The 18,296-nt window shown below is 41.4% G+C and overlaps 2 protein-coding genes across 3 annotated transcripts; one reads left to right on the forward strand and one right to left on the reverse strand.

The window, feature by feature from the left end:
• The first annotated feature begins 21 nt into the window (after positions 1-21).
• psmd14 (proteasome 26S subunit, non-ATPase 14) lies at positions 22-10,836 on the forward strand. 2 transcript variants are annotated; one of them, XM_087133242.1, is made up of 7 exons: positions 22-165; positions 3,230-3,392; positions 3,889-4,008; positions 4,866-4,936; positions 7,249-7,582; positions 7,937-8,062; positions 9,539-10,836. In XM_087133242.1, the coding sequence occupies exons 2-7, from the start codon at positions 3,270-3,272 to the stop codon at positions 9,698-9,700; spliced, it is 936 nt and encodes a 311-aa protein (XP_086989368.1). In that variant the 5' UTR covers positions 22-165; positions 3,230-3,269; the 3' UTR covers positions 9,701-10,836. The 2 variants fall into 2 exon arrangements, with proteins under 2 accessions (XP_086989368.1, XP_086989369.1); XM_087133243.1 differs by having other exon boundaries at positions 58-169.
• Positions 10,522-18,095, reverse strand: chid1 (chitinase domain containing 1). Its single transcript, XM_022237060.2, has 12 exons — positions 17,876-18,095; positions 16,548-16,703; positions 15,375-15,507; positions 15,077-15,121; positions 14,848-14,954; positions 14,040-14,101; positions 13,839-13,931; positions 13,358-13,453; positions 12,703-12,858; positions 12,398-12,472; positions 12,092-12,134; positions 10,522-11,742 (listed from the first exon to the last, which is right to left on the reverse strand). Exons 1-12 carry the CDS (start codon positions 17,993-17,995, stop codon positions 11,644-11,646), a joined length of 1,185 nt encoding a protein of 394 aa, XP_022092752.2. The 5' UTR covers positions 17,996-18,095; the 3' UTR covers positions 10,522-11,643.
• Between the last annotated feature and the right edge of the window lie 201 nt (positions 18,096-18,296).

Below are 18,296 nucleotides of genomic sequence, written 5' to 3' on the forward strand. Positions count from 1 at the left end.
TTTGCTTAAATGTGTGGGAATTTAAAGTCTATTTTAATTGGCGGGAACCAGTCATGTACCAGGAGCGCTAGCTGCGGCCTGTAGGTGGCGTGTTTGGTTGTGCTCGACGACGAAGTGTTCTGATGTGTTACCTGTAACAGTTTTGAGGGTTTCTTTTCTTCATTGGTGGGTAAAGTGCCGTCAGTGTTAGCCATTTTCATATTTAGAATGAATTAATTGTCTTAATGTGATTTTTAAGGCTTGTTTCTAACACTGTAGACCTACCCTTTTCAATTTCAATTTTCATAAGAACTGCACAGTCATCTTTGGATCATGGTCATGAGAGTCACTCTTGCATTGTGTTCGGTGTTTATAATGAAAAATCGTGTATTTCCGACATGCAGCAATCGTGGTTGTTTCGCTTCGGAATCCCCCAGACATGCATATGCCGGTTTCGAGTCAACTCGGACCCAAACCAACTCGGACCCATACCAACTCGGACCCATGCCAACTCGGACCCACGACCAACTTGGACCCATGCCAACTCGGCCCCAATACTAACTCGGACCCGCGACCAACTCGGACCCACAACCAACTCGGACCCAATACTAACTCGGACCCACGACCAACTCGGACCCACCATGAGTCAACTCGGACCCAACCCAAGGAGCGTGATTAACTTGTTGAAAATTTTTATTTTGTCCACTTTTACATTTAAGCATTTTTATTTTGTCCACTTTTACATTTAAGCATTTGGTAAATGACACTTTTGCACTGCATGCTGCCGAGATTTAACGTCCTCTCTACACGTTATGCAGGGAAACAGTGGCACAGGATTCCCAGAATTTCTCCGTTTTCGAGTTTGAACAGGCATGGTGATTGAAAAACGTACAGGACTAGATTTGATATCAGTGATGTCCTGGAACAAGTGATAAGTAACCGACAAGCGTCGTATTTTTATGGAGGCACATTTCCTATGATGTCTTATTTGCCGCTTGTAATCTGGAATCTTAATCAGGTATTAGCTGCCGAGGTACTTGCGTGATTAACCATAAAGACTGATTTTGTCACCTTCCATTCTTGAAACCCTATGATCGGGGAGTGGGAGCTTGGGACAACCAATGGGAGCAGCTTTTGGAGTGTGATTGACAGTACCAAATCATTGACGCCCTTTCGCCGAAGTTTCTTTTTTGGCACTCCAGATCACCAGCAGAAATCGAATGAACTTTCACCAAACAGCCCCCCAAGTTTTTGTTGCAATAAAAAGCCACAGATAGGCCTTCTGATGTACATAAGAGATGCTGCATACGTACAACAGATACTGCAGATATACATCAATGTCACGAACATTGACCTTTAATAGTGCCATAATCACGAGGGATCATAGAATTATTTATATAAATCCCGAATTTGGGATTAATAGTTTCCGGTTCAGAGTATTTCTTTCACAAAACGCCCCACAATGCGGGTCTATTTTGGATAGAGGCAGGCGGCTACATTCAGAGCTGAGCGCATAGTTTTACTACTATTAGGGGGTATCTTCGGGAAAATGCGAAAAAAAAGTTCATAAAATTGAAACGAAAAGTGATCAATCTGGCCATAATCTTGAATTTCAAGTGGAAAAAAAATTATCTTGAATTTCCAGCGAAAAAAATGAAGGCCAACCTCTTCACGAGGTTCAAGAGTCGGCACTATTTCGGTCTAGTACGGGCGCGTATTTGGTGTAATGCAACCGTAAGACTCAGGGGGTCCGAGTTGACTCGAAGTGGGTCCGAAATGGCGTGGGTCCGAGTTGACGTGGGTCCGAGTTGGTTGTGGGTCCGAGATGGTCGTGGGTCCGAGTTAGTACTGGGTCCGAGTTGGCGTGGGTCCGAGTTGGTCCTGGGTCCGAGTTGGCATGGGTCCGAGTTGGAATGGGTCCGAGTTGGTTTGGGTCCGAGTTGACCTGATCCCCATACGCCGATATGGCTCCTCAAGTCAGGGTTTCTTTGTTATTGGCTGACTTCATGATATCTTCCAGTTGAAACCGGGGCCCAATTTCACGGCGCTGCTTACTGCAAGTGAAAAATCGGCACTTAAGCCCTACCGTAGCAGAAAATTCTACGCTTACATACACTGAATGTATTTCATGGGTTAGGGAGGAATTTTGGCTTGTGCTCATGCGTACATCCCGTAACTAAGGATTCTGTGCTTAAAGGGTTGGCGCAGAATTTTTCTGCTTGTGTGGTTAGTGCAGACATGGCAGAATGGAGATCGTAAGCGCGGAATTCTGCGGTAAGCAGCGCCATGAAATTGGGCCCTGTTCAAGTGAATTAGGCTGATATTACCCCCAGAACTGTCGTGACTGTGGGGTCCGATGTCCGCCCCTCTCCAGCAAACCCCACAGAAAACAAGCCTTTTTTGCCGTAGGCTCTACATGACGTTTAACAGGGCACGAACGGGGGTTTTATTCTTGTTGTGTACTCATACTATAAATGCTGAACCATTCCCCCAAAAGTTCTACAGATGTATGGGAGCCGACATACGCGTACCTTTGTACTGAGTACCAGGAAAAAACGGGCCAAAACCATGCTGATTTTCAAAAAAAGGTGCAAATATTTCCCAATCAGCGTCCGAGAGTCATACAGTTCAAAGATCACTGCCTGTCTGCATCCACATGCGGCCTCAACAGAAAGTGTTCACTGTGCGACAACATACTCACATGCACTGGTACCCAAAGGCTGTTGCTTGTCATTCCGGCCATTTGGGCATAAATAATGAGGAGCCCTGTGATTGGTCAGTGTGACCCCCAGCACACCGGAGCCAACTGCCATTTCAACCATTCAGTCCAGTCGCGGCTAAGAATCACACACATGTTCGGAATGTGGCTGCAGCCAATTTCCATGTCTTGTGTATCAGTCGCAGCTGTAGTCAACCATTTGGTCGCAGCTCGTCTTTGTAAGTATACATGAACCGTATGACTCTCGGATGCTAATCAGGAAATGTTTGCACATTTTATTGGAAATCGGCATGTACCTTGTAAGCTACCATACATAGAACTCCTAGGGGAATAGGGAGGCATTTCTGTGGGTACACAAGAAGAATAAAAGCCGTGTTCATGTCCTGCAGCGAAAAAGGGAAGGTTTTTCTGTGGGGTTCGTGGGAGCGGGGCAGATGTCGGATCCCACAGTTCTGGGTATAGGCTGATATTCTGTTTTCAAATTAGGCCTAGTTCATTTGACGTGAACTTTCATGACTTTATGATCTCCAGATATTTTTAAGGAGCGATAGAAGTTGCATCCGCTGCTGACATGGATCGACTTCTGAGATTGGGTAATGGAATGCCTGGGATGGGTGGACCGGGTGGAGGTAGTGATGCTCCAGTAGTTGATACAGCTGAACAAGTCTACATCTCATCACTAGCACTGTTGAAGGTAGGCCTACTGAGTACTGCAATTAGGTACAGTGGCGTTTGTAGGGCATTTGAGTAGGTATGTCCAGTAACAGATTTGTAAATGATCCTAAATCATGTACAAATAGGGCCTCTACATGTCCCTCTACATGTCTGGTGCATCAGCCAATGTGTATGATTGCCTGATTGTTGTACAAGTGATCAATTCTATCTGAAATCTCCAACTTCCAATTCCAATTCCTTTCTTTGAAACAGTCATTCACATTGCTAAATTAGAAAGAAATTGGGATGGTGGTATTATCGCCAAATGATGCATTACATTTAAGATTGACAGATCACGCAAAGATTGAGCAATCGGTCAAATTGGTGAAAACCAATCGTGCCCACATCTTGCACAAACGAAATGTGTATTTCGTAAGTTTTTCCACATTCTTTTGGTTACATGTTGTTATAGCACTATGCTCTGAGTTTGTGCTCAAGCATACTACTATTTGTGTACTCTTTCTGACATCCCATAGATGTTGAAGCATGGAAGAGCTGGAGTTCCTATGGAAGTCATGGGCTTGATGTTAGGAGAGTTCGTAGATGATTACACAGTGAGAGTAATTGATGTGTTTGCAATGCCTCAGTCAGGAACGGTAAGCCCCTTTTGTTGCCCTGGACTGAGCATCTTAGATATAATCTTGAAGAAGGCAATATAATGCTATACACTACCTGCATAAATCCCTGTCATCTGATTTGTGGATCCATGATCACATATCATTGTAGTATTCATTCTATTTACCAGTACCCGTTGAATAGAACTTATTTGACTGGTACCTACCCCCTTTTCGTTTGTTTCATTCACAGTAAGAAAGAGGAAAATGATAAAGGGATGGGAACCAGTTTAACATAGCGCTAATGTGCGTGACTATATACATGTAGCTGCCAAATCCCTTATTTCGCCACTTGCTGTGAAAACCAGTCAGACTTAATGATAGGTGGCGTAATTGGGGACCTGGTGACGATACCGTCGCGCACATTTGGGGGCGGCATCAGGTACAAATCTGTTTTGCAAAATGGCAGATTCTAACAAGTACCCTTAATTGTTCTTCTTAAGAGAAGTGGACTTATGCAGGTATTCTAAAAAAAAAGTTTCTTATTTGTGCAATGGTACATATAAGCAAGAGTTTTATTCAGTGATGGATAAAATGTTCCATTCCACTCGGCTCTTCCACGTAGAATAGAACATTTCACCTATCACCTCATGAATTTAGTCTTACCATTGCAGTCACAAACATTTTTGTGTTCTAGTAGGCATAGTAAATTTTTTTAAGTTTTGAGCACTTGTGAAATTTGTGTAGAAAAACCCCAAGAAGCACTGTAGATTCACTGTTTGATTTTGTAGGAAAGTCACTTATTGTATTAAGTGAAGCAATTTGCTCTTTTAAAACTAATTTATCATCTGCCATAGACAGTTTTTTGTCATCACATGCTGACTTTGTTAAATCCACAGGGAGTAAGCGTGGAGGCAGTCGATCCAGTATTTCAGGCCAAGATGTTAGATATGCTACGACAGACGGGAAGGTAAGTTTGAGAAAAACCTCGAATTCTGCAAAAATCATGGATTTGGGAGTAGAAAGTGGAAAACGCAATTCTCGGTTTTAAAAAAAACCAAATATTTGATCATTTCTGCACAATTAATGAAATAAATATGAACCCAAATTAGGAATGACAACTCATTTTCACTGTTTAACTCACTTTCAAAGTAACATTTGGTAGCGTTTGCCCTCCTGTTTTTCCTTTGCGATATTGTTTTCCTCCGGCTCTGCACCGCGGAGATCACACAAGTCCTGTTCCCTACATAGTGTCCAGACGTCTCACGGCTTAGGAATAAATCAGTAGGGATGGGGACCAGTCCAAGATCACAGTGGCATGGTGTAGGCCCTACATGTATCATTATGCCAAAGATGGGCTACCTGTAGATGTATGGTAAATGTAGGCCTACAGTACTGGACTGTACATACAGTCGACTCTTGGTAATACGAGCATGGGTAAGATGAGACTCCGGTTAAGACGAGAATATTTGCCGGTCCTGACTGTATTATGCACATTCCTATGAGGAGAAAAACCCATAATACGAGCTTGCGTGTTACGAGATTCCGTTTAAGACAAGCATTTTGGGGGCCCCAGCTTTGTGCAAATGTATTGTTATCCGTCTAATTAGCACAAGCGTTTTTGAAGGCAACTTGTCAATCAGTTAATCCATTGAATTCGGAAAGCCGCTTCCGTAATTGATTGTGTACAGTCGTAAAGCGCTGCAGTTTTCACTCACCAAGTGAAGCCCTCTACTGGCCAATCCACACCACCAATAACTGGTTCCCATCCTTCCCAGCCCAGCACTGATGTTGGTTACAACCTAAAATGTTAATGTACTTACGTGCGTGCGTTGTATAACAATCTCATCGCGGCGTGCTGGGGACGTAAAACGGCATCGCTCCAACCATGCATCCTCCAGCTCGACTTGACCGGTTTCTCCGTTCTGGTATTATGTTATTGTTCTTTATTTCAAGTCTATTTTCATAAAAAGTACGGTTACTTCTCACTTTCATAAACATAAACTGTTTTGAAATTAAATTCCAAACCACACGTACGTGCATACAGAGTACATGTAGGCCTACATGTATGTACAGGAAGTTGTACATGATGTACGCTTAACGATGCGGTTGATCGGTTACACATGCAACAAGTGGGACAGCAGCTTTTGCATAAGACGAGGTCCGGATAATACGAGCTAATTTAGTCCCAAGGCCCTCGTATTAACGAGAGTTGACTGTATGTACAGGTACAGTCACATACAGTTTTTGCACACACAATTTAGAAAGCAGAAGAAAGCAGAATTTGGCTTTCAGAAAGCAGAAAATTCTTGACTTTACTATAATTAGTACTCCTGAAAGGAAAACTGGTCATTTGTTAAAATATTGATATCCAAAATTAAAAAACCTTACTGAATCTCTTATGTTTGTTCCTGAGAAAAGATACTTCAAAAGTCCAGGAAATGCTCTAAAATGCAGCTGAGAGCGTCTAAAGTCCTAAATTTTCCCATGCCCATGGCTTCGCAAAATGTTGGTAAACCACAATGGAAATCCCCACAGTTTGAAAAATCCTGGGGAGAACCTTGTGGAGTATTTTTATACGTGTACCTAGAGTGGAAAATAGCGCAGGAGGAAGCAGTACTGACTTGTGTCATGGTTGTACATACATGCTGCAGATTTATTCCAAACATCACTAGTCTACGAAGAGGCAAAAAATAAAATTCAAAATACCCACTGTGGATAATCCTAAAGCCCACTAAAGACCAAAAGCCAGTCTGTTGTGCCATTCATGAGTGGCATTGCCACGATGCAGCAACGACAGATTTTTAATGCGTTTTGTGAAACCTTGTGTTTTTCTGTATATCTTTGGAAGCCAGTTCTAACTCAGAATCGCGATCCTTAGCTGGAGCTGGAACCGGCTCTGAGAATTCTGGAACCGCCCAACACTAATGGACATGCTGTAGTAGGATACCAACTCAAGCCTTCCTATCTGTCAATGAAGAGGGTTTAAAGTTTGATCTCCAAGTGGTTAGGTCAACCGGTTGAGTTAAATACTGTCATGGCATTGTGGCAGTATTTAGCACAGCTATCGATGGGGATGGAATTTGACTTTGGTGATACAATTCTCAATAACAACTTATTAAAATGCCATAAAGGCCAAACTTAGTGTTAGTAAAACCAACATTATCCTGTTCCTAATAAAAATCTACCTGCATCGGTCATATCAATCCCCTTGTATTGTTGTAAATGCCTGTTTGCACTCATTTTGGCATTGCTTTTGTCGCTTGATCTTTGTTGTGACAGACCAGAAATGGTTGTGGGTTGGTACCACTCTCATCCTGGCTTCGGATGCTGGTTGTCAGGTGTTGACATCAACACACAGCAGAGCTTCGAAGCATTGTCGGACAGAGCAGTGGCAGTGGTCGTTGACCCTATCCAGAGCGTTAAGGGCAAAGTGGTCATTGATGCATTCAGACTCATCAACACCAACATGATGGTTTTAGGCCAGGAACCGAGACAGACGACCTCTAACCTGGGTCATCTACAAAAACCATCTATACAGGCGCTCATACATGGCTTGAATCGTCACTACTACTCCATCGCTATCAACTACAGAAAGAATGAACTGGAACAGAAGGTAAGCGGTTCTCCTGTGAAAGATGCTACAGGTGTAATTGTGTATCCTGTGTTCTATAGGATAGGTTAAGGAATTGCAGCTGGGTTTTGGCCAAGACAGATGTTTGAAAAACAGTGTCTGGAGATTGGCATGGTTACTTGAGAACACAAAAGACCAACAAAAAGACTAAACCAATGGATGTACAAACTAGTAGTGGAGATAAACCGATACATTTCCTAGGAATTATGGAAGGCCTTCAAAGGTGTTTGTTGAAACAGATAACATAGTGTTCTCAAAGCAGTCAATAGTAAAGGTTTCAGGTCTAGTCCACTTTGTCCTATTCAGAATGAAAAATAAAATTGTCCTTTTTTGCAGATGTTGTTGAATCTACACAAAAAAAGCTGGATGGACGGACTAACACTCAGAGACTACAATGACCATTGTAAACTGAATGAGAAGACAGTAAAAGAAATGCTGGACCTTGCCAAGAGCTATAACAAGGTAGAGTTATTAAATCTGTACCCCAAATGACCCACATGCCTTTACATACTCATGGGCTGGAAATTTGTGTACTTACTTAACGCCTTGGACCCTTCCCAGGATAATGGCCGTCTGTGAGAGATCGCCAGAGAGCTCTGTCCTGTACCCTTACCTCAAGTTGTCTCCAGGTGATGCCTAGCTTCTTGGTGTCTGCCCGGAGGTCTCGTCACCAGGTGTTTCTTGGCTGGCCTCTTTTCCTTTTTCCCTGGGGTTCCAAGTGAGTGCTTGTCATGTACTTGTTGATTTCCTAAGTTTGTGCCCCAGCCATCTAAATTTCCTCCTCCGTATTTCATTTTCCATTGACGTCTGGTCTGTCCTGTCCCAGAGGTCGATGTTGCTGATCTTCTCCGGCCGGTGTATCCTCGGAATCTTCCTGAGACAGCTGTTTGCTGAAGGTTTGGATCCTATGAAGAGTAGTTTTTGTCATCCGCTATGTTTCAGGAGTACTGATTTCCTGACTTTTGTCTTTCTGGAACGTTCCCTGGAGTTCCATACTGTTTTGAGTTGTAGAAAGGCTGCTCGAGCCTTCCCAATCCTGACCTTAACATCTGCATCTGTCCCTCCCTCCCTCCCTATTGACAATGATTGATGATACTTCCTAAGGAAGTGAAGGAGTCTACCTCCTCGAGAGTGTTTCCCCGTAGCAACACTGTGTCAGTACACATAGTGTTCATCCTCATGACTGTGGTCTTCTTTGGGTGGATGGTCAGTCCTACTTGTTCAGAGGAGTCCTTGAGTCTGTCCTACACCTGCTGATGGTTGTGGGATAGTAGAGCCAAATCATCAGCAAACTCCAGGTCATCAAGCTGAGACCAAAGTGTCCACTGTATATCATTCCCTTTCTGGTCGGTTTCCGTCTTCATCACCCAGTCAATAAACCAAGAGGAAAAGGAATAGAGACAGAAGGCACCCTTGTCTCACCCCGGTCTTGAGCTGGAACTGTCGTTTGAGCTGTCCCTCATGCACAGCTCTGCAGCTCACCACATCATAGCTGTGCTGTATCAGATTGATAATCTTCTGTGGTACTCTGTAGTGTCACAGGAGTTTCCATAGAGTCGCACCGTCCACACTGTCACATACCTGTTCGTAGTCCATAAAGTTGAGGTAGAGTGGTGAATTCCATTCCAGTGACTGCTCCACTATGATGTACAGTGTGGCAATCTGGTAGCTGCATGATCTGTTTTTCCGACATCCCGCCTGCTGATCTCTGTGCTTGGGGTCGACAGGGCTTTTCATCCTATCCAGAATGATCCTGTTGCAAACCTTGCCTGGCACCACCGACAGGGTGATTCCTCTGTAGTTGGCGCACTGGCTGAGGTCACCATTCGTTGGAAGCTTAACAACGTTGCTTAATGCTAATGAAATTTGTGTGGGGATGTCAAAAATTGTTGCGTTGGAAGTAAATATGAATTTTGTTTTGATCTTATCATTTTGCAGGCAGTAGAGGAAGAGGACACAATGACCAAGGAGCAGCTTGTTGTCAAGAATGTTGGCAAATTGGATCCTAAGAGACATCTGGAGGAACATGTGGAAGTGTTGATGACGGCCAATATTGTACAGTGTGTTGGTGCCATGATGGACACTGTTGTATTTAAGTAACTTAACTAGTCACTCTCAAAGTCCAAAGCCAACAGCATAAAAGCTTGTGCTTTGGATATCTTCACAAAGGTTCATTTTGTCAAAGTATGCACGTTTCCTTTGGGTTGCAGAAGTGTTGTGCCCAAAATGGACAACAGAGTTTCACACAAAGGATAACATTGCGTCTTTTGTCATTTTCACAGGACAAAGGATGTAACCCAGTATTAATTAAACTTTAACTTTGTGATTGATTGTTGGCATAATGGCAGTATGGATCCTGTGTCAAGCTGGACATTCTCTCGTTAGTTTCTTTTATGAAAGGAAATTACATGAGCCCAGTGCCATGGCATTGCCCAACAGCAGAAAAGTTGTGCTTACTAAAGCATAAAATTCTCCTAACTGTAAGCAACATTTCATGGTAGTGTTTGGTATGGTTGTGCTAACGGTTTCATGTGCACAGTGGTGTTCTTTGTTATGTTACCAAGTTAAGCAAATTTTTCCCTCCGAGGTAAGCGTGTCTTTTGTTACTGCTTACATGTATGGCCTCCATGAAATACACGGAGCTGCTATTAGCATAAAATCGCTTTCCAAGCAGCGCCATAAATTGGGCCCTAGAAAGAACTCGCAATGACTGGCTTTTGACCGTGCTGAAAGTCTTCTGACTGAAGTAATCCAAGGAAAGTTTTCCTTTACCGTTGTCGGCAATTCTTAGCTGAGATACGCTCGAAAAGTTCTCCCTTGCTTGATTTCTTACCCTCCCCAAATAGATTTCAATGATCATTTACATGTACTGCACAAATGTGACTCAACGATAATCAACTTGACACTGATACCAAGCAAAGTTGATAAGAAAACCTGGATAGTTTTACTTGACTCCAGTTTATCTTGGAACAAGATAAAATTCAACCCAAATGTACAGTTTAACCAGAAATGGAGTATGCATCACATGTACAATACCTATGGAGTACCTTTTTTATAAAAAGAATTGAGTCTCTATTTATCTTCCAAAATCTGACCAGCCTATACCCCCAAACACTAGGCACTTTTTGGCTTTTAGTCTTTTTAAAAGACCTTCAGAGTGTTCATTGTAGATGAGCATTGATTCTTTGTACAGGTCAATCAACAGCAGAAATAAAAGAAAACAGAAAAAGCTTCAAGTCATGTCAGTACTTTGTAGTAAGATTTAGAAAGGTTTGATGTTCACCCAAGGAATCCTTCCCGTAATAGTTGTTGAGACTCCGTCAGCTGCCTTCCAAACCACAACTTGAATGTTTCCCGTAACTGGCTCAATGAAATATAAAAACTTGCCAATATTCCTCATCCATCAGTCAAGACACGCCTTCTCGAGGTAACCTACATATCCAGATTTCTTTTTAAAATCGTTTTGACATTTCGGACTGGCTATGTGATGCAGAGAGAATATGAAAACACCAACCTTTACATGTGCATGTAAAAAGTATGCCAAGAAATTACATCCCAGAAACACACCTCTTCACTCATTATCCAGGGGACATTAGTTTGCTAGGATAGTTTGAATTGTGTGTATGAGACTGGCAATGACCCAAGCTGAAGACACGGCCTGCTCTTGGCAACCAGTTTAAAACTGTTGCAGCGCATTATTAACCCTGTTCCTGAATAAATCTTGATCAAATTCAAAGTTCACATCCATGTTTGACCATATTACTCCATATTTTCACTCCTAACCAAATCTATGAATGAGGAACCCTGTGGTTTCGCTAGCCCCTTCCTCTGATCTGAATGTAGATTTCCACTGAGAAGACTCGAGTTCGTGAGTTGGTAAGGTAAATAACAGAGTTATTAACTCAAAGGAAAACTCTGTGGTCAATTTTGTGGTTCAGTGTTTGCCACACAGTTTACAGAACCAATTCAATCGTTTCACTACTGTAGTGCAGTAGACATGCTAATGCATCTGAGATTTCTATACAGACTTTGCTTTGATGCTCCTATAGAAGGTCATAGAAATAATCCAGTCCTTGTCCTAACTCCCAAATAGATATCCCTGTGCCTAGCTCTTGGGCCAGCTGCAGACGAACTTGAATAGACTAGAAAAGAAAGTGAAACAAAATATGTAATATTTGTTGAGCAGCTATTTCATGGCTTAAACTTTGAAAAGGTTAAAACAACCATGGCTCACTCAAGACGGGCTCGTCTTGGCAGGTATTTTGTTGAAATTGGTTACTTTTCATTCGGTGTTGGAAATGTTGAAGAATCTGGAACAAACTACAGAACTACTAGCAAATATAGTAACTAGTTCAAACGGCCATATGATATGAAGTTTGTCGACACTGCAGTCTATGAAACTCAAATCCATGTAGAAACTACACAGCCAGTTTTTGGTGTACACTATCTCATAACTTTGAGGAAAAAAGGGGTCACAGAAACTGACAATACCTTGAGTGATGGATAATAGACTTGATGAACCCAAGGCCCATCTCTGAAAGAAAATAAATGCAATCAATGGGAAAATTACACTCTACTTGCTCAACGTTTTTCCATCAAATACATGTAGTTATGATTTTTTGTACCATATAAATTCACAAGAATGACCAAGCTATGAACCAATGAGTCTATTGATTACATTCAGATAGGTCGACACATGAAGGGTCTCTCATTCACTTTACCATCAGAACATTCTTATTCCTAAAGCCTAAACCCTCTCCATGCCGCCCCCCCCATATTTTGAGATGCAGTACTTACTTTTTATAATCAAAGACATGTTCTGCATGGGCCGAGTTCCACTTCAGTTTGTGTTTCTTCAGCAAGTCAAGATACCTTTGACAGCACAAACGTAAAGACCAATAAAAATTTTGCATAAATTTTGAAATACAAATAGAAATATATTTGCGAAAAATATATGAGAATACTGAATTTTTTGTGTGCATATTACCAAGCTTTGTAAATGTCCTAACTTCGCTGATATCTATATACTGCAGTGGATACAAGGTGAACATCAAGTTCAAATCCACCGATTTTTGTCGCATCATAATCAGTCTCATCCTTACCTCGGTCCAATGATAGCCTCAGCGGTCTGTGGCCCATAGTCATAACCGTAAAAGTTCAGTCCTAGAAGAATCTTTGGTCTCTGGTCGGCCATGTCATCTGGTACTATTTCCTTCACACAAGATCGCACCCAATCAATGGGGGAGTTTGGTCCTGGCCTGAAAAAAAAACCAAATCAGTCATGCTTACACTTGATCTGCATCACAACGGCTTGTCAGGTGAATAAAAGCTACAATCCCTCTTTTCCATTTGATCAGAAGGAAAGAGGAAATGCTCTATGGATGGCACCTTGCCTTTCAAAACCATTTTAAATATGCTCTATGATAAACAGCCTTACACCGAGGATTAACTCTTACACCGAGGGTTAACTCTTACACCGAGGATTAACTCTTACACCGAGGATTAACTCTTACACGAGGATTAACTCTTACACCGAGGATTAACTCTTACACCGAGGATTAACTCTTACACCGAGGGTTAACTCTTACACCGAGGGTTAACTCTTACACCGAGGATTAACTCTTACACCGAGGATTAACTCTTACACCGAGGATTAACTCTTACACCGAGGATTAACTCTTACACCTAGGGTTAACTCTTACACCGAGGGTTAACTCTTACACCGAGGATTAACTCTTACACCGAGGGTTTACTCACGTTTGTGCACTGGAGTAGTCATACGTCATTAAACTGAATCCATCGACCACTGGATGTAAGGTCCTAAAATCATTGCTTGAAAACATTCCGGTGCCGCTGTTTTTGAAGAAATTGTAGGGAAAAAAGTGAAACATCATGAAGGCATCATTCTGTCTAGAACACAGCGCTCGGCAACAAACAATGATCAATTTAAAGGCCAGTAAGTTAGTGAGGGTTAATTGGGTGTTTATGTGCCTTTGCGTGGTTTTAATACCCAGTGGCTACATGTATATGCAAGAAGGTGCAATGTCCCAGAGCTTAGCACCAGCACTTGGAAAGGTTCGTCACTGAAGCAAGAACTTAAGATCTGACTGACGACTGACGCCTGAGGAGATGACACAATGACTCAAGTACATCTATGTACTGTCCATACATTCAATGACTTACTATTTCTTTAAAACAAAGTCAAACCATCGATTTCAAGCTGCTTAGAATGATTTACCTGGCCATAAGAGGAGGAGGTATCACAAGAATAAACTTCATATCAGAGTTATGCATTGCATCAGCTATGTCCACTATCAAGTGCTGCAATTCTCTAAAACGAAAACACAGATACGACAAATTATGCAACATTCTTAGTTCTTATTCTGACGTTAAACAAGCTTTTAAACCATAAACCATTTCCAGCTAAGATCCAACTTACGTCCTTGCCTGTCCACCTAATTGGCTCCAAACTTCAAGAACAACACCATCAAAACTATGTTTCTGAAAAAGTAAAAAAGTTAAAAAACCAATATTCTAAATTTAGCCATTAAAACCCTAACCCACCTCAATCCTCCAAAATCCAGTGATTTGGAGGATTGAGGATAAATGATGATTTTGAACATTGGAGGATTTTGGAGGATTGGGGTGAATGGTGATACAAGCATGGAGGATTTCAGAGGATTGAGGATGAATACTGATTTAAAAGCGAGAGGATTTTGGAGGATTGAGGATGAATGGTGAATGAAGTACTAAAAATCAGTCACATATACTAAAAATATAGGGGTGCATATAGTCACACATTATACTGTGTACAAAATACTGTACATGTACATGTACCCAAGCACAGTATGTTCCATTGTTCATTGCTGCTGGTCATAAATTACACAATCCTCAACTGCAGTGTGTTAAAACAAAGGCACATCTCTGCTTTGTTTATTACAAAAGTAAAGTCGTCAGCCAACTCTGCACAAAAAAAAAACAGCTTCAGCCCAGCAACCAACCTGATGTGCCCAACCCCCCCCCCAATAAAAACCCAAAGTAGGGCCATGAGGATTTTGGAGGATTGAGGATGAATGCAGTTTTTGAAGTTGGGCATTTGGAGGATTTTGGAGGATTGAGGATGTACCCTAATAAAAAGGCCGGAGTGGGTTAGGGCTATGGAAGTGTAATATTCACAATACCGTTGAATCATTATCACTGACGATACACAAATTATACAAATATTGAAGGACATACTCTCTGTTTACCTTATAGTATGCTACAATTGTTTTCGCTAAGGCTTGGATCTCTGTTTCCTCTTGAAACAATGCTATGAAGTCCTGTTTGGTCCACTGGTCAAAGAGCAGTCGAGGATCTGAAGTTTAATGTGCCAGAGGAAATAGATTTTAAATAAAAGCTCACAGGCATGACAGGTAGACATGCATGCATTTTTATGCAAATTTCATTTTTGCCCAAATACAGGACAAAAACACTTACAAATTTTAACGTCACGCTTTCCTTTCTTGACACTTTTTATCCATCCTGGAGGAAAAAGTAGAACAAATTTTTTTGAAAGTGACAGAAGTCTTTGATGTAAATCAAAATGTTTAAACATTCAAGCATGTTGACAACAGTTCAATTTCAAAGATTAAAGTTAATGGAACACATGAAAGGAATCTGTAGACAAACTTGTGAGTAAGTGTGATAAATTTCAGATAGGTACATGTATGTAGCACGGCAATGTAGAAGAACAGCCCTCTTTCTGGTTAAGCAGACGGACAAACTGCCTACAGACCTTTATCAATATCTTGTCCTCCATTGACCATGTACTCTTCATCAGATTTTCGTTTCACCTGAAGCCAGACAGGTGAAATAACTGTGAACTTTCCTCCAAAGATCTTAGCAATGTCATAGCCACGGTTATTCCACTGCAAAACAGAAACATAATGATCTTAAAACTAGACAAACTTGTCAAAGTTGTTCATAGTTGTACAATGTCTTACACAGCAATACTGCCCTATTAATGTATCTTGGCTCTTGAGACTTTTCATCGTTATCCAGCTAACTGTAGCTATACTAGGATAATGAAGGAGTAATGTCACAGCATGGCGGAAGGACAGGCAAGGTGCATATAAGAAATAAACATGAAGAATAGAATCCATATATTTAGTCAGCTTGAAGGCTTCTGTGAACCACTTTCTGCCGGGTGAAGTTTACACAACTGGGATGTGTTGCCGGGCACTTTTTCATGACTTTCGGTTTTCAAAATTCTTCAAAAATTTGTAACTTAATTTACTGGACACTTACACATACGCAGTCATGACTGTCTAGCGACTACTCTAATCTGACAGGCAACCTCCATTGATACCTGAGTATTGCACCCAGGCCTACCGCCCAGTAAATAGAGCCCACATTGTGCGGTGTTGTGTAATTTCCTCTGTTCCAGAAATTGACCCAGAGCATTGGTGGATGGTGGTTTAATTGTCTTTACTAATGCGGCCAGATTAGCACGCAGTGGTACTGTATCGCTCATCACTGGAGTGCTTTTGCCCCCACTGATAATCCGCAGGCGCTGAATGCCGCAAACAATAATATACATGTACTGTTTAAAACAATGGCGGATTACCTCTGATTTATACCAGTACTCTTACATGTCTTTAGTCTCTTTAGTCCCAGCAGCTCGGTCTTTTGTTCTGAATTCAGTCTTTTGCTATAAAGCCCAGTTCTTTTGTTCCAATTTCAGCCATCCCGGCCATGCCTATACGGCCCAAATCTCCGCTACCGGGAACCCTGGCACCAAGTGAATAATGGATTGACTTGTATAGTTTTCACATTAAAATTGGTCAAGTTTGAACAATTTAGGCAATATCCAAAAGTGACAACTTGTGCATAAAGTACATGTACAGTTGTCTATGATGAAATGTTTGCGGAGTATGAATGTGGACAAACATGTTGGATGGAAACCTACAGGTGTGACATATCCTAGTACTTCTCCTTTGAATTGTCTCTCCTCAACTTTCTTGCTGCAAAAGTTTCCATTTTCACTCAGAATGTCCTTAGTTCGTGGATTCTCCTGAATTAGGCCACGCTCTTCCACAGTTTTATCAGAGAGTTTGACATCTTTCTGTAATGTTTTAAAAATGAGAAATAAAAAGGACTGATTTTAGAACAAATGGTACAGGTGCATTCACCAAGTAATCAATCAATCAATCAATCAATCAATCAGTACAACCATGCAATCGCTTTACACCATCAGTCATGTCAGCTGATCAATCCCAACAGTTACATGACATGTTATTACCCCCAGAACTGTGGTAGCACAGTGCAGCAGATGACGAACCCCACAGTTCTTGTGTGATGAATGAAATCTCCACTACTCCCCTGCTTTATAAAATCAGCCACAAGGTGAACATGGCGAATTAGAAAGAAGTTCACAAGATTACAACCTATAGTGATAGGACTAGTATGCCTACTATGCATACTTATAGTAGAGTCCCCCAACGTGGCGCATTTTTGCATTTAGTTGACTTTTTTCACTCAGTGTTGCCAAACATGCCAAACCTCTTTTTTGAAAAACTTAAAACTCATTTGGTTAAAAAGTGGTACTATTGCCTTCATAATAGTGTTGAACCTTTGTGAACAATTTCAATGTCATGAAATTTTGTTCGAAATCCAACACTGTGGGCGTCTGGATTTTGGGCTTGAATGCGGCACACTTTTAAAAAAATCTGAAAAAATCCCACACAAACATGACAAACATTTACATGTGCTAACCCTTTGAAGTTGATAAATTCTTGTAATGTAAAGCATCATTACTTCCACTTGAATGCGCATCAACTAGTTTGTTGGAAAAATGTTTCCTATTTTAGGGACACATTTTAAAAGTGTTCATTCTGCATGTCGGAAACAAAAGGAAAATTGAAAAATGAAAGTGTGCCAGACTGCAACGTTTATGACATCTACCCCCAGAAGTGTGGTTCAATGTCCGCTCTGCTCCCACATTTGTGGGAGCGGAGCAGACATCAAACCACACAGTTCTGGGAGCGGAGTGGAGTCGGACCCCACAGTTCTAGGGACATATAACATAGGCCTAGGCCTTAACACCCGTGGGTTATTTTGCACAATAACATCATGAACATGGGATGGGAAAAGGGGCAATGTTTGCTCCTTTTTCCTTCCCACAACGCCTTTCAATAATTGCGCAGTGAACTTGGTGAAGCCTAAACTGGGGCCTAATATTTATAATGGCCCATGCCTTGGCTATACTACTAAGTACTATACTGCCCCTAGCCTAACCTGGCTTTTGTTGTTTTGCTTTTTGTCTTTATGTTTGGGTGGTCCACCTGCGTTAACGACCGGGTATAAAATCACTCCAAAAAGAACGACAAATGTTACAAATTGGAAGGAAAAATTCATTTTGAATTTCAGAAATCCCCCCTCAAAAGAAACATCTCCCTAAGTTGACTACACGTATCTCTGTTCCATGGGCGCAGCCATATTGACAATTAGGCCCCGCCCCTCTGGCTGATCAAAACAAATGCTTTAAATTGAAAAGCATTTTTAGTGTAAAATAAGGTTTTTATTTGATTTGACGATTAATTTATATAGAAAATGAATTTACATTTTTAAATTTTAATGTAAAGAAAATCAACAATTTAACAAACTTTTCTCCCCGAAAATTCTTCACAGAGTTCCAAAGCAACGGACCAATGAGTTT

Source organism: Acanthaster planci, linkage group LG02 (genome assembly GCF_054643075.1).
Source record: "Acanthaster planci isolate LZ-2023a linkage group LG02, COTS_SCS, whole genome shotgun sequence".
Taxonomy (NCBI): domain Eukaryota; kingdom Metazoa; phylum Echinodermata; class Asteroidea; order Valvatida; family Acanthasteridae; genus Acanthaster; species Acanthaster planci.